Source organism: Phyllostomus discolor, chromosome 4 (assembly GCF_004126475.2).
Source record: "Phyllostomus discolor isolate MPI-MPIP mPhyDis1 chromosome 4, mPhyDis1.pri.v3, whole genome shotgun sequence".
Classification (NCBI taxonomy): domain Eukaryota; kingdom Metazoa; phylum Chordata; class Mammalia; order Chiroptera; family Phyllostomidae; genus Phyllostomus; species Phyllostomus discolor.
Window position 1 is genome coordinate 52346581 of NC_040906.2, and position 12960 is coordinate 52359540.

The 12960-nt window shown below is 42.0% G+C and overlaps 1 protein-coding gene across 1 annotated transcript in view; it reads right to left on the bottom strand.

Annotated features, from left to right (window-relative positions):
* MYO3B (myosin IIIB) overlaps positions 1-12960 on the bottom strand; it is a 417036-nt gene that overhangs the window by 121845 nt on the left and 282231 nt on the right. Inside the window, exons 26-28 of the mRNA XM_036023317.1 lie at positions 8856-8967; positions 7750-7912; positions 6343-6423 (exon numbers count right to left, since the gene is read on the bottom strand). Coding sequence (XP_035879210.1) covers positions 6343-6423; positions 7750-7912; positions 8856-8967 — 356 coding nt within the window. The remainder of the gene's footprint in view (positions 1-6342; positions 6424-7749; positions 7913-8855; positions 8968-12960) is intronic.

Consider the following 12960-nt stretch of genomic DNA (forward strand, 5'->3'; position numbering starts at 1 on the left):
AAATGTATGTGCATGTACCTAGGGTATTTTTTCCATTTGTTTTCTCTTCTAGCATTTGATCACCAGCTGGTGAACTGTTTGGGCCCACAGAGATCTCTAGACCACCGGCTCATGTATTTGAAAGGCATCTGTTTATTTTGAAAATGCAAATGCGGCCTACCTCAAAGACTGACAGGCAAGAAATGACCCACTGAGCTAGGGGAGAGCTTTCCAATCTGGAGCCCTGCCCCTCCCTCCCTCTATCACACCGAGATCACTCGCTGTCAGAACCACTTAAACAAGCTCCAGGAATTCGAGTGAAAGGCCCACAATTAATAGAAGCAGCAGCAGCAGCAGCAGCAGCAGCAGCAGCAGCAGCATGTGTGTGTGTGTGTGTGTGTGTGTGTGTGTGTGTTTCTCTCTCTCTCCCTCCATACATGCACACACACTCAGCACTAGCCAGGCAGATCACTTCTCACCTAGTTTAAAGTGGTAATGAGGTCATTTACAAAGGACTCTGAGTCTTTCATATAGTGGCCCCTAGACCAAGGGCTGCCTGGAAGAAGGCCCCATTACAGGGAAACTGGCCTGCTAACAGTGGCAGCCTGGTCCTGGGGATGGATACCCGGAGAAAGCCCAGGAAGGTTAATACCCCGACTTTGATCTCTGTCAAGGCATACCAGCAAGAATTAATTTACATTTCAGATGAAAAAGGTTGACAGCATGAAAAGGCATCTTGTTTCTGGTATGTGAATGTGCCCTAATAGATCGGGAATTCTGAAAGGAAGTTCTGAGGAAGCTAAAGGGATAAGCCATGCGGCTGCTTTTATTGGGAAGGAGATGAAAGGAAAACAAATTTCAATATGCTCTGTAGTAACATGTAGGCCAAATGCTTCCTAAATTTCAAGGGCTGCTTTTATAAGTCTATAGCATATCTTAGCAACACCATTAAAAAAGACCATGGGCCAGAACTTGAAATACAAACAAACACATTCTATGGAATCTAAATTTCAAATAAAATGATTTGTCGAAAAAAAAAATTAGCCATGGCCAGGTAGCTGAGTTGATTAGAGCATTGTCCAGATATGTCAAGGTTGCAAGTTCGATCCCCAGTCAGGGCACATATAAAAATCAACCAATGAATACATAAAAAAGTGGAACAACAAATCAATATTTCTCTCCTTTCTTCTCTTTCTCTAAAATCAATAAGTAAAAATTTAAATAATAATAATGTATTAGGGAAAGACAGCCAGAAAAGGCTAGGCTGTGACAACATCCCCACAACACTCCCTGTAGGCTTCAGAAGTAAGAGAACTGCTAGGCCTGGGTCTTGTTTTACTCAGAAACGTCCTAGTTGCGGGAAGAGCTTTTAATGAGAGGGTTATGTTTGGGGAGAACACACTCCAAAGCAGAGAAGTTGGAATAATTGCTTCTCTCTCTAGATAAACACAACTATGCTTCAAATATGAAGAAAAGGAAAACATTCTCAAATAAAAGTACAGTGCCCATAAAGTGACAAATGTTACTTTGTCCATTTATCTTTTCTGCTAACACAAAACCAGCATCTTAATTCCTGTTTATGTTGTTGGCTGAAAGGCAAAAGGACTCGACTTGTTTTTGCTCTGGCTGCCACATTCTACTTCCAAGAGGGAGAGGTGGCATTAGTGCCATCCTTGAGTCTTCATGCCTGTCCAAGCCTCTGCAGACCGCATTCATGGAAATTCCCAAAGACACTTGGTAAGTGGGAACACTGGCTGCCAAGTTAAGGAAGGGGAATGTTTGCAAAGCTAAACAAAAAAAGAAAGGGAGGAAGGAAGGAAGTCTGTTAAAGAAATGTGTTCTCTCTGGTTCCATAAAACAAAATTACCCTTCCATGGTACCTCTTCTATAGGTATTGTACTGAAATAATGTGGAGTTCCCGCCAAGATGGAGGTGTAGGTAGAAACCGTTTGTTTCCTCACACAACCAAATGGAGGATAACGACCAATCTAAAATCAATAAACAACAAAAAGCACCAGAAAGTCAAATTGCATGGAACTCCAACAACCAAGGAATTAAAGAAAAAATCAACCAGAACAACCAGACCAGTGAGGTGGACCCCATGGGGCCCAGCAACTCAGAAAAACCACTGTGAGGCAGCTGGGGGGCAGGGCTGACTGCCAAGCAGGGCAGAGCTGCATGGGAGGAACTGACTTAGGGGGGAAACTGAGACTCAGAGCTGACTCTGGGCTATGGCTGGGGCTGCTGTGGTGGGAGATACTTCCAGTCTTACATGAGAGTCTGTTGGAAAGTGCGCTGGAGATGAGTAGGTGAGCCACACTGTTCCTTCTCTGGCCCCTCCTCTGCAGGCAGCAGCGCATCAAAGAGGGTTGCTTGCCTGGGTGTATACCTAAGGCCCCACCCCTTACAACCTATCAGCTGCACCAAAACAAAGAAATATGGGCCCAATGAAAGAACACAGCAAAACCTCAGAACTAAGTGATGAGGAGATTGCCAACCTCTGATGGAGAATTTAAAGCCCTGATCATCAAAATGCTCACAGAACTGATTGAGCTTGGTCGAAAAATGAAAGAACAAATGAAAGATACCCAAAATGAAAGAAAGCAAAATATTCAAGGAACCAACAGTGACAAGAAGGAAACCAGGATTCAAAGCAACAGTTTGGAACAAAAGGAAGAAATAAACATCCAACTGGATCAGAATGAAGAAACAAGAATCCAAAAAAAAAAATGGAGAGAAGCTGAGGATTCTCTGGGACAACCTGAAACATTCCAATATCTGAATTATAGGGGTGCCAGAAAAAGAAGAACAACAGCAAGAAATTGAAAACTTATTTGAACAAATAATGAAGGAAAACTTCCCCAATCTGGCAAGGGAAATAGACTTCCAGGAAGTCCAGGAAGCTCAGAGTCCCAAAGAAGTTGGACCCAAAGAGGAACACACCAAGGCACATCATTATTAAGTTACCTAAGATTAAAGACAAAGAGAAAGTCCTAAAAGCAGCAAGAGCAAAGGAGAGAGTTGCCTACAAAGGAGTTCCCATAAGGCTATCAGCTGACTTCTCAAAAGAAATCTTGCAGGCAAGAAGGGGCTGGAAAGAAGTATTTGAAGTCAATGAAAGGCAAGTCCCTAGATCCAAGATTACTCTATCCAGCAAAGCTTTCATTTAGAATGGAAGGGCAGATAAAGTGCTTCCCAGATAAGGTCAAGTTAAAGGAGTTCATCATCACCAAGCCCTTATTATATGAAACGTTAAAAGGACTGACCTAAGAAAAAGAAGATAAAAAATATGAACAATAAAATGACAACAAACTCACAACTATTAACAAATGAACCTAAAAGAAAAACAACAAAAGTAAAAACTAAGCAAACTGTCAGAACAGGAACAGAATCAAAGAAATGGACATCACACAGAGGGAGCTCAATGGGGAGAGGGAAGGGAGAAATAGGGGGGAAAAGGTACAGGGAAGAAGAAGCATAATTAGTAGGCATAAAATAGACAGGGAAAGATAAAAAGTGGTGTAGGAAACAGAGGACTCAAAGAACTCATATGTACAATCCATGGACATGAACTAAGAGGGGAGGGAATGCTGGAGGGTTGGGGGGCAGGGTGGAAGAATAAAGGAGGAAAAATTGGGAAAACTAATATCATAATCAATAAAAAATACTTTAAAAAAAGCAAGAAAGAAATAGTGTGATCATCAGTGTCCTGATATCATGACAAAGATGTCCTGACTTTTAAAAAAGATTTTATTTATCTTTAGAGAGAGGGGAAGGGAGGGAGAAACAGAAGAAGAGAAACATCAATGTGACAGAGAAATGTTGATTGGCCACCTCTTGCACATGCCCCAGCAGATGATGGAACCCACAACCTAGGCAGGTGACCCAGTGGTGACAGGGGATTCAAGAGTGGGAAAATTTTAGTTTAAGGTAAATAGTTATAAGCCTAGTAAGAAATGCATATGTTAAAGCTTTTGTTTCAGAAACTACAGAGAAGGCCCATCCTGGCTCCTGGGAGAAACAGCCCACCCTCTGGGGCAGTGCTAAGGACCACCGCCTGGGGACAAATGGGGGCATTGGGCCATTGTGTTCCAGGGAGAGACAGAGGACCACCATCCCTGGGGACAGCTAACTGCCCAGGACAAGAATACTGCCGTCTCTTTCACCTAACTCTCCCTGAATTTCAAAACCCCTCACTGCACCTCACTTTATTCCCTGTTATAAAAACATTGGCCTGGAAAGAAAATGTAAGATGGTTTGTTTTAGGGTGCGAACCTGCAGTCTTCTCAGATCGCCAGCCATCTGAATCAAGTGCCCTGTCTCTGTAGAGACAGAGACACTTATTGGGTTTGGCAAGTGACAGGCACCACAAGCTCCTGTGTCTTTTCCAGTTTCAATGGGGAATCAAACCTGTGACCTTTCACTTTGTGGGACAACGCCCAAGGTTGCTGAACCGAAGTCCATTCTGACTCTACCAGTTTAACACCTGGAGCCGTTCTGCCACCAACACAGGGAGCCCTCCAAACATGATTTTCAGAAAAGGAATATTTGATTTATTATCCTACATACCGGATTCAATGGACCAACAATATGTAAGCTCCAAGTTTATATTTTAAAACATATGTTGGGCTTTGGGCCAAACAGCAAGATCAGAAATCAACCCAGTATCCTCTCTTAAGGGGAACCGTGTGTGTGTGTGTGTGTGTGTGTGTGTGTTGGGACTTGAGCAAGTAGGGAGCAAATGCACTGAGTTGTCTTTCTTAAGCTGCAACTAGAATTGCATCCGTCCTCCTGACTCTTTGAAGTTGTAGAGCTTAGAATTCCTAGGGGGTGGTGATAAAAGTTACATATTTGCATTTATTTATTTATTTTAAACTTTTATTTATTTATTTTTAGAGAGAGGGAGGAAATAAGACAGAGATTTGTTGTTCCACTTACTGAGGAATTCATTGGTTGATTCTTATATGTGTCCTGATGGGGGATCGAACCTACAACCTTGGCCAGGGCCACATTTGCATTTATTTTATTTCATTTGTTAAATTCTCACCCAAGGACATGTTTACTGATTTTAGAGAGTGGGAAAGAGAGGGAGGAAAGAAGGGAGGGAGACTGAGAGGGAGAGAAACATAGATCAATTGCTCCCCCTACACACCCCAACTGAAGACTGAACCTGGAACCTAGGCATGTGCCCTGACAGGGAATGGAACCTATGACCTTTTGGTTTACAGGATGACTCTCCAACCAAGGGAGACACCCAGTCAGGGTCATATTCACATTTAAATGACAACCATTCCTCCCAAATATTTTGGTTTTGAATGAAGATGGCAAGCTTCTACAGTGGTCTAAGAAAGTTCTGAGGAGTATCCCTAGAGCCAGGTTCTCAGCAGGGACCTCTTCGAAAAGGCTGTGGGCTATTTGATTTAAAGGTCTGCTTCAGTTGTGGCATTATCCGAAAACTACCCGTCTCCCTATTGCTGAGTCCACTGCACTGGGCACGTTCTTACTCTGTCTCCAAAGTGTTAAGCTCTTGGAGCTCCTGGCATTTTGGGGCCTAATGTTTCCAGCTCTTCAATTAGGCATATGCAGCTCCAAATAACAAAGGGAGCCCAGCCTGGTGGCCACTGTGGACACTGCCACTTGCAGAAAGGCAGAGTGACCTGGGAGCCAAGGAAAGGACTAATGAGCCGAGAACTGGAGCTCACAGTGCTCAGGCAGCCAAGGCCAAGGTGAGCCACAAAAGCCAATTTATTCTCACCCTATGAAGTCCAGAGGACCACTTTAGCCACATGTGGCCTGGGTGAAGGAAACTTGGTTTGCTGGGGAAGTCTCTAAGCTGTTCCTGTCTTTGTGATGCTGAGCACAGATCTAGCCTATGGTCAGAGGATTCCAAGGTTGGACAGCACCTTCCAGACCTTTTTAGCCAGTGCTTTCATTTAACAGATGAGGGCCATGTGACTCCGTGATGGAAAGGGATTTGCTCAGTTGGCAGGTACATGAAGTGAACTCTGTCCAAACAGCCTGTGCTCCAGTGCTCGCTCTGCTCTTGACTAGCTGTGTGATCACATACAAGTTACTTCACTCCTCTGTGCCACGGTTCCCCCTTCCATAATACTGGGAGTGTAAGAGTATCTACTCAGAACATTCTTAGCCAAGTACGGCACACAGTAAATGCTCACGAAGGGTTATTCTCATCATTATCATACACGGGTATGTCAGAAACAGCACAAAAACTCCCCACTAGAATTCTTGACTCCTAATAATCCAGTGCTCCTGAATTATTAACCTTTCAGCTTTTCTAAACTCATATGAACCTAATCACTGAGTATTTCCAAGTGGATGCTATAAAAATGATGTTTTAATTACCTGCTTGAATATGAACAGCAGACTCACTCCTTCTGTTGCTTATTTTCTTAAATTTCCTCCGAGCATCATATCCTCTCCAGGCTAAAAATATAAAACCATGTGCTAGGAATGACATTAATTTAAGAATGTGCCAGAGAATTGATATAAGCTGTTTTCCCTCCAATCTATTACCCCTCTCCTCCTCCCTCCTGCTTTCTCACTGAACAAAACAAGTAGAGATACGTGAGCAATGATGGGGAAAAGGGGATCTCTCTGTACTCCCAGCGTGGCCGCTAAGATGCTTCTGAGGAGGAGTTACTTTCATTCACGCAGTGAGTTTCCAGAACACTCTGGACTCCTCTTGTGAATGACCAGGGACCCCTATCCCAGGTGAGGTGGCCCCCTGTCATCCTGTTCCATAGAGGAAGCTCTGTCTTCAGGACTTGGGGGTGGAAAAGAACAGCTTAACCTATTCCATATTTTTTATTGGAATGAAGGTATAAACATGGAAGCTGAAGGAGAGAAAAATAAAGAGGAGAGTCAAGGGGAATAATTAACATAACACTGATGAAGATGAAAGGAAATGGATGAAGAGAAGAAGAGAAAGAGAAAGGTAAACTCAGGGGTGTGTTAAGTCCTTTTGTTAGAGAACTGAGGCAGTAAGCCAAACCCCACCCCACCCCCGCCAGGAGCATGGCTGCCTCTCTCCCTGAGCATCCTAGCATCCTAGCTCTCTCTCTCGTTGAACGTGGGCATGAAGTCCAGAGTGAACGTTCTAAGAGCGCATTATCAGAGCCCAAAGGAGATCATCTGCTATGTTCAAGATGGGCTGGGGCTTTCACAACCACTCGTCAAGAACACAGGAGCCAAATGCTGTTTGTAACACAAATGACATACACATGTGTGCAAAGAGGCACTGATTGGGCTGGGCACATGACAGAGCCCAGGGATTTGTTCCCTTGGTTTACAAGCTCTGTCTCGACTAGAAAAGCCTTCTGAAAGTGGGATGAGAAATTCTGATGCTGAAAACCTGGTAATGGACCTGCAGCGTAAATTATGCCAGTCATCTGGGAGCTGCCATTTGCCTGTGTGATTTGGACTTTACATCTGCCCACTTCATGCTGCCTCTATCTTGCCACTCGTCAGTGTTTTGTGATGGCTTGTTTGGCTATTCGGAGGTCAGGGACCATGGCTGTCTTGTTCACTGCTATATCCCCAGCACTAGCACAGGACCTGGCCTGTGGAATGCACTCAGTAAATATGTGCTGAAGCAAGGAGGGAAGGGAAGGGAAGGGAAGGGAAGGGAAGGGAAAGGGAAGGGAAGGGAAGGGAAGGGAAGGGAAGGGAGAAGAGAATAAACCAATGAGAAAAGTAAGAGGTGAGTGTCCCCCAGGACTTACTGAAATGCCAAGATTCAGAACCATTTACCTGACTGGATGGCAGCGGCCCCCTTCTCCCTCTTCTCTCTGACTCTTTTGTATCTCCTGGCTGCAAGCCACCCCTTGGTATATGCCTGTAGAACAACCACTCTGCCTATGACTTCTCGCAGTAGCAAATTTAACTGCTCAACATGATAATATTTGAGAAAAACCTGAAATGAGACAGTAGTTTTAGAATTACATGTGGGCTTCCAAATAGATATTCACTCTATCCCAGGATATGCTTAGTATAAATACGAATACCATTATCTAAATAAAGTTTACAATGACTTGATTTATGCTAATATTATGAACCTCTTGGAAGCAAATACAATTCCACTTCTAAGGTTGAGCCAATCAGTGATTATGGATACAAATGTAAGATGAGGTTAATATGGTTTTATGAGATCCCAAATATTCTCCAAGCCTGCCTTGCTTCTGCTATGAGTTCCATTTTCGCAGTGTGATCTCTTGTCTCTTTCCCCATAGTCTCTAATGCAGGTGCTAACCTGCAGAGTGCACTGACCCATAACCAACAGAAGGTCACAGGGAGAGGGACACAGATGACCCACAGTGATCTAATTTCCACTGAGGAGCAGCAGTATTACCATCAACACTCAGGCTAAGGCTGGCTTTGCAGGGCAACTCAGAATGGGCCATAAAATCCTGGAATCCAGCAGGGCTGTGTTCTCCCAGATGAAAAGCTACACACAATGAGACTCCTAATTAGGTGTGCAATAAATAACACAAGAGTTTACTGAAAAATAGACAAACTATAAAAGATAGTCATTATTGTCATTAATATGATTTGTGTATTTGCATGTGGTGCTGAAATAAGTAGCATTGAACAAAAGGACATTTTGAAATGAACTCAAAGATATCATTCTAGAAATGCTGAATGGCTCTCAAACTACATGCAGAACAGGAGCACACCCTCCTCCTCTGGTCCTTGAGGTCCTGGAGACACCTGATCCAACTGTAGCCAAGATCATTGTTAGGTTGGGGGCTCTTCTGCTGAGCTACACAATTTATAGAGCCACTCATATCATTGACCAGGAATAAAGGTGTGCAGCAGAGCATCACCAGTGATGATCTGAACAATGAAGAAGCAACTACCTTTGTTTTTCCCAGCATCCAGTGATCTAGTCTGGACTTTTCCAAGATAGCCACACAGCTCTCTTTGCTAGCAAGAGGGGTTTGATGTGCTCTGAATGCCAAGTAATAATACCTACAAAATAAAAGAGTAAGATAAAGCATTTTTAGTTATCATTTGATTTACTATAGTAGAACTGCTCTGGGCCCATAGAACTCCTCTATGACCTGCTTTGTTTTTTAGTAGTAAGTGTTTCTTGAGCACCAATAATACTGTACTAGATAGTGAAAGATATACAATTTATGCTTATTGGCTCTTACCCACTTCCATATTTTCTGCTAGGTGTATTTCTGTTTTGACATTGCTTTTTAATTCATATTGAATATATGCATGACATCTTTTACATGAAAAATCAAAGTACCTAATCCTTTTAGGAAGCGAAAATTTAGATAGCTCATCAGGTGAAAATCATCATATAAAATGTTAGTATTATATTATAAAAATAATTTGTAACAGGAAGTGAAATCTGCTGCTAGAAATATCTCAACTAAGTGCCATATTCATCTGGGTAAGACTTGGAAAACATAACCTCTTTACATTAAAAAAAAAAAATCAGCCCTGACCAGGTAGCTCAGTTGGTTAGAGCATTGCCGCAATATGCCAAGGTTGGAGGTCCCATCCCTAGTCAGGGCATATACAAGAATCAACCAATGAATGTATAAATAAGTGGAACAACAAACCCATGTTTCCCTGTCTCTCCCTCCTCACTCTAAAATCAATAAATAAAAACAAATCAGTTAAACATCACATAGTATACAACCATTAAATTAAAAAAAAATAATTTATAAAGAATGACCTTTGTACGGATTGAAAAAGAGATTTTCATAGATATATCAATATACTCAAGAGAATTAATTTTTTTTTGTTTTTTTTTTTGTTGTTGTACTAGTGCCACAAACTTGCCAGTGTTAGTTACCACTGGTTTGGTTCAAGGTAACTCTGCAATTTTCTTTCCTAGAACTTGTTATTAAATGCCAAAAGATATTTTGAACTATATATTTGATCAGATTGTTAGTTTTTCTGTTTTCCTTTGAGAATCTTTGAATAAACAACCTGTAATTTAAAAAAATCATAATCCCATTGTAAACATGCAAAAACGTCATTTCTTTAATCTGACCTTTTCTCCTTCTTTCCTTGACTCAGAGTGCTCCTAGGACTGGCCTTGTCTAGCCTACGAGGACCCTGACTCACTCACCTCCCTCTCCCTTGCATGTCTACTCCCTTAAGCATTAAGCCCTCAGGACAATGAGGTTCTGGTGCACATCAAATAATCTTAGGATCAAAGCTTTGGGTATGTTGACCATAGAGACACAGTTTCAGTCAAACTAGAGATAATATCTAGGCCTCAGATGTACTTCAGCTCCAGACCCAGAAGAGCAGAATGACCCTATCAACCACACCTCTATGAAACCAGACAGAGTGATGCCATGGCTGACATCAGCACCTCTCCTAGCGTCAACCAATCGATGGAGACCATAATTCTGACCACAGCCCTAACCCCCTTAGTCACTATGATTTGTGATTTCTCCTCTATGTAACCAACCCTAGAAGCCAGGGAGCCAGGTCTCATAGCATTAGCTCACCTGTGACTCTAGATTTGGCATAATTTCCTTAAATAAATGTTGACTTTCTTTGCTGCCAACTCCTGTTCACATTTGATTAGGCTTTGATGCTTGCAGGTGAACAAACCCCTTTAGTTTGATGACACCATAGCAAAAATTTTGACTCTGCTTTGAAAAGTTCCATCTGAAGCAAGCTGGAGATAGCAAAAAAGGGGTTATAGCGTAGCACTGCTGGCTCTCCTGAGCCATACTCATGTCTCAAGGTGTAGAGTAGGTATTTTCTCTTGATGCAATCACCAAAACCACATTTGTTGTCTTAAATTACTTATTTTAATGAAGTTCCATACTTTCAGATGAAAGAGTTTCTGGGTAGATTCAAAGAACACCACCAAATGGGCTTTCTCTATCCTTTTCTTCATTCTCTCCATTTAAAAGAAGATATAATATATAATCTTTCTTGAAAACCTTCCCTTAGTTTTTCTTTCAAAACTTTTAAAGGTCTTTTCTCTGCTCTTTGCTGCCTTCTATAATGAAATTCAACCCCTTGGAAGCATAAAAAATAAACAATTTCCTTGCCAAAGCACCTTCCTGCCTTTCCTCAGACAAGACTAATCTGTTATTTTGGAATTACTTTTAAATATAGAGCTGTTTTTACTTATTTAAAAAATCACCAAAATATAAAATATGTCCCTTCCTCCTGCCAAACATTCCCATATCTGTTTGTGGGAAAACAAACATATATGATGACACTTGAGTCCTTTAACTTCCTTTGTGCTACAAAATTCTTTTGTAAGTTAGGATATAATGCCAAATTTGCTATAAATATTTTCACTCAGAGATCCTGCAAGTGTATTCAAGGTCTGAGTCTGTGTTTTCACCTTTGAGGGGAGGGGCAGTGCTCTCTCAGAACCCCCGAATGGAGGGCAGGACCAAGTTAGACCACTTGGCCAAACCTAGGAACCTGCTCAGAGAGGATGTCTGGTGGAGCCAAGTGAGAGAAGGGAGAACCAGGAGTGGAGGTGAGGCCTGCAGGGGCAGCCCGTGGCATCAGAACAGACTCTGCAGCCTCCGCTTCTCCAGGACTGTAGTATTCGTTGTGGCTTCTCTGACTTGGCTTTGGCCAAAGCAAAAAGATTGTGTGATGAAGAGTATATGGAAATGGTGGGACTAGATGGCAAATCTGGATGAGGTGTCTTGGGAAAGCTGAAGTTCAAATAGCTTAAGGTGAAAAAATTCAGTGGTAAAACCAGGAATTCCTATATATTTTCCATTAGGCTTGGCCACTTAAAACACTGGCCTCCTTGGCTTTAGTCAGCATTGGCTCGCTCATGACGACTGCTCAGTACTGCTGGCGAGGGAGTGTTTGAGGAGAACCATGTAAATGACCAGCACTGTCAGGGATAAAAGAGGAGTACAAGATATGTTCTAGATTTTGAATCAAGGATTTATATTTTTTTTAGGCAAATAAAGATGATTCTTAGCAATTTATAATTTTAATAGAATATATCCTGAAGTAACATAACTAGTAGAACTTAGACTTGTAGTCATGCAACTCAAATCTCTTAATTTATTATGATGATAATATTCATATCTGGCTTAGTCCAGAAACAGATAGGTACTACTAGTACAAAAAGGTGAGGGTTTCCAAAAATATTAAAGGAACATCTTAAGTGACACCTCTATCATAGCCAGAGAAATATAATGTGTTTCCTCCACGTATTAATTTGGATTTTAGCAGGTACCATGGTTGAAAATAAAAGCACTTTGACTGAGCTCTTGTGCTTCAGTGTAAGGATGGAACTGAAAGGAACCAGAATAAAAGGTCTGTCAGCAAGGGGGATCTTTTGGGGGAGATCCATTTTTACCCCTTTCCTGAAGTAGTTTGATGAATTAAATGAGCAGGACATATACATAACAGCAGATAAGTGTAGAGGTTTGTGTTGAAGGTCTGGGCCCTTGAGAGCATTGCAAAGATCAGTTCTGCCCTGAGCTGCCTCTTGTAAGTAAAATTCATCTACAGGTTACAGTCTGAGCTCTGAGGTAAGAGTGAGAAGATCTGTCTCTAACTGTGGGTAAGTTACTTACATCTCAGCACCTAACCCCACAAGGGATCCACATAACTCCTGATGGTCCTCCAAGGACCTAAGAAAACCTTTCCTGTTTCAGAACTCTACAGAAGGTGGTTAATTTTCCAAGGTTTAGTCTTATAAAAATATGTAAGCTATCAAAATAGGAGATATCCAGTTTAAAGCTATTTCTATTAAAAATGTTATTGTGCCCTGGCTGGCGTAGCTCAGTGGATTGAGCACGGGCTGCGAACCAAAGTGTCGCAGGTTCAGTTCCCAGACAGGGTACATGCCTGGGTTGCAGGCCATGACCCCCAGCAACCGCTCATTGATCTCTCTCTCTCTCTCTTTCTCTTTCCCTTCCCTCTCTAAAAATAAATAAATATCTTTAAAAAAAACCCCATGAACTTAAAAAAAATGTTATTGTGTTTTCTGCCTAC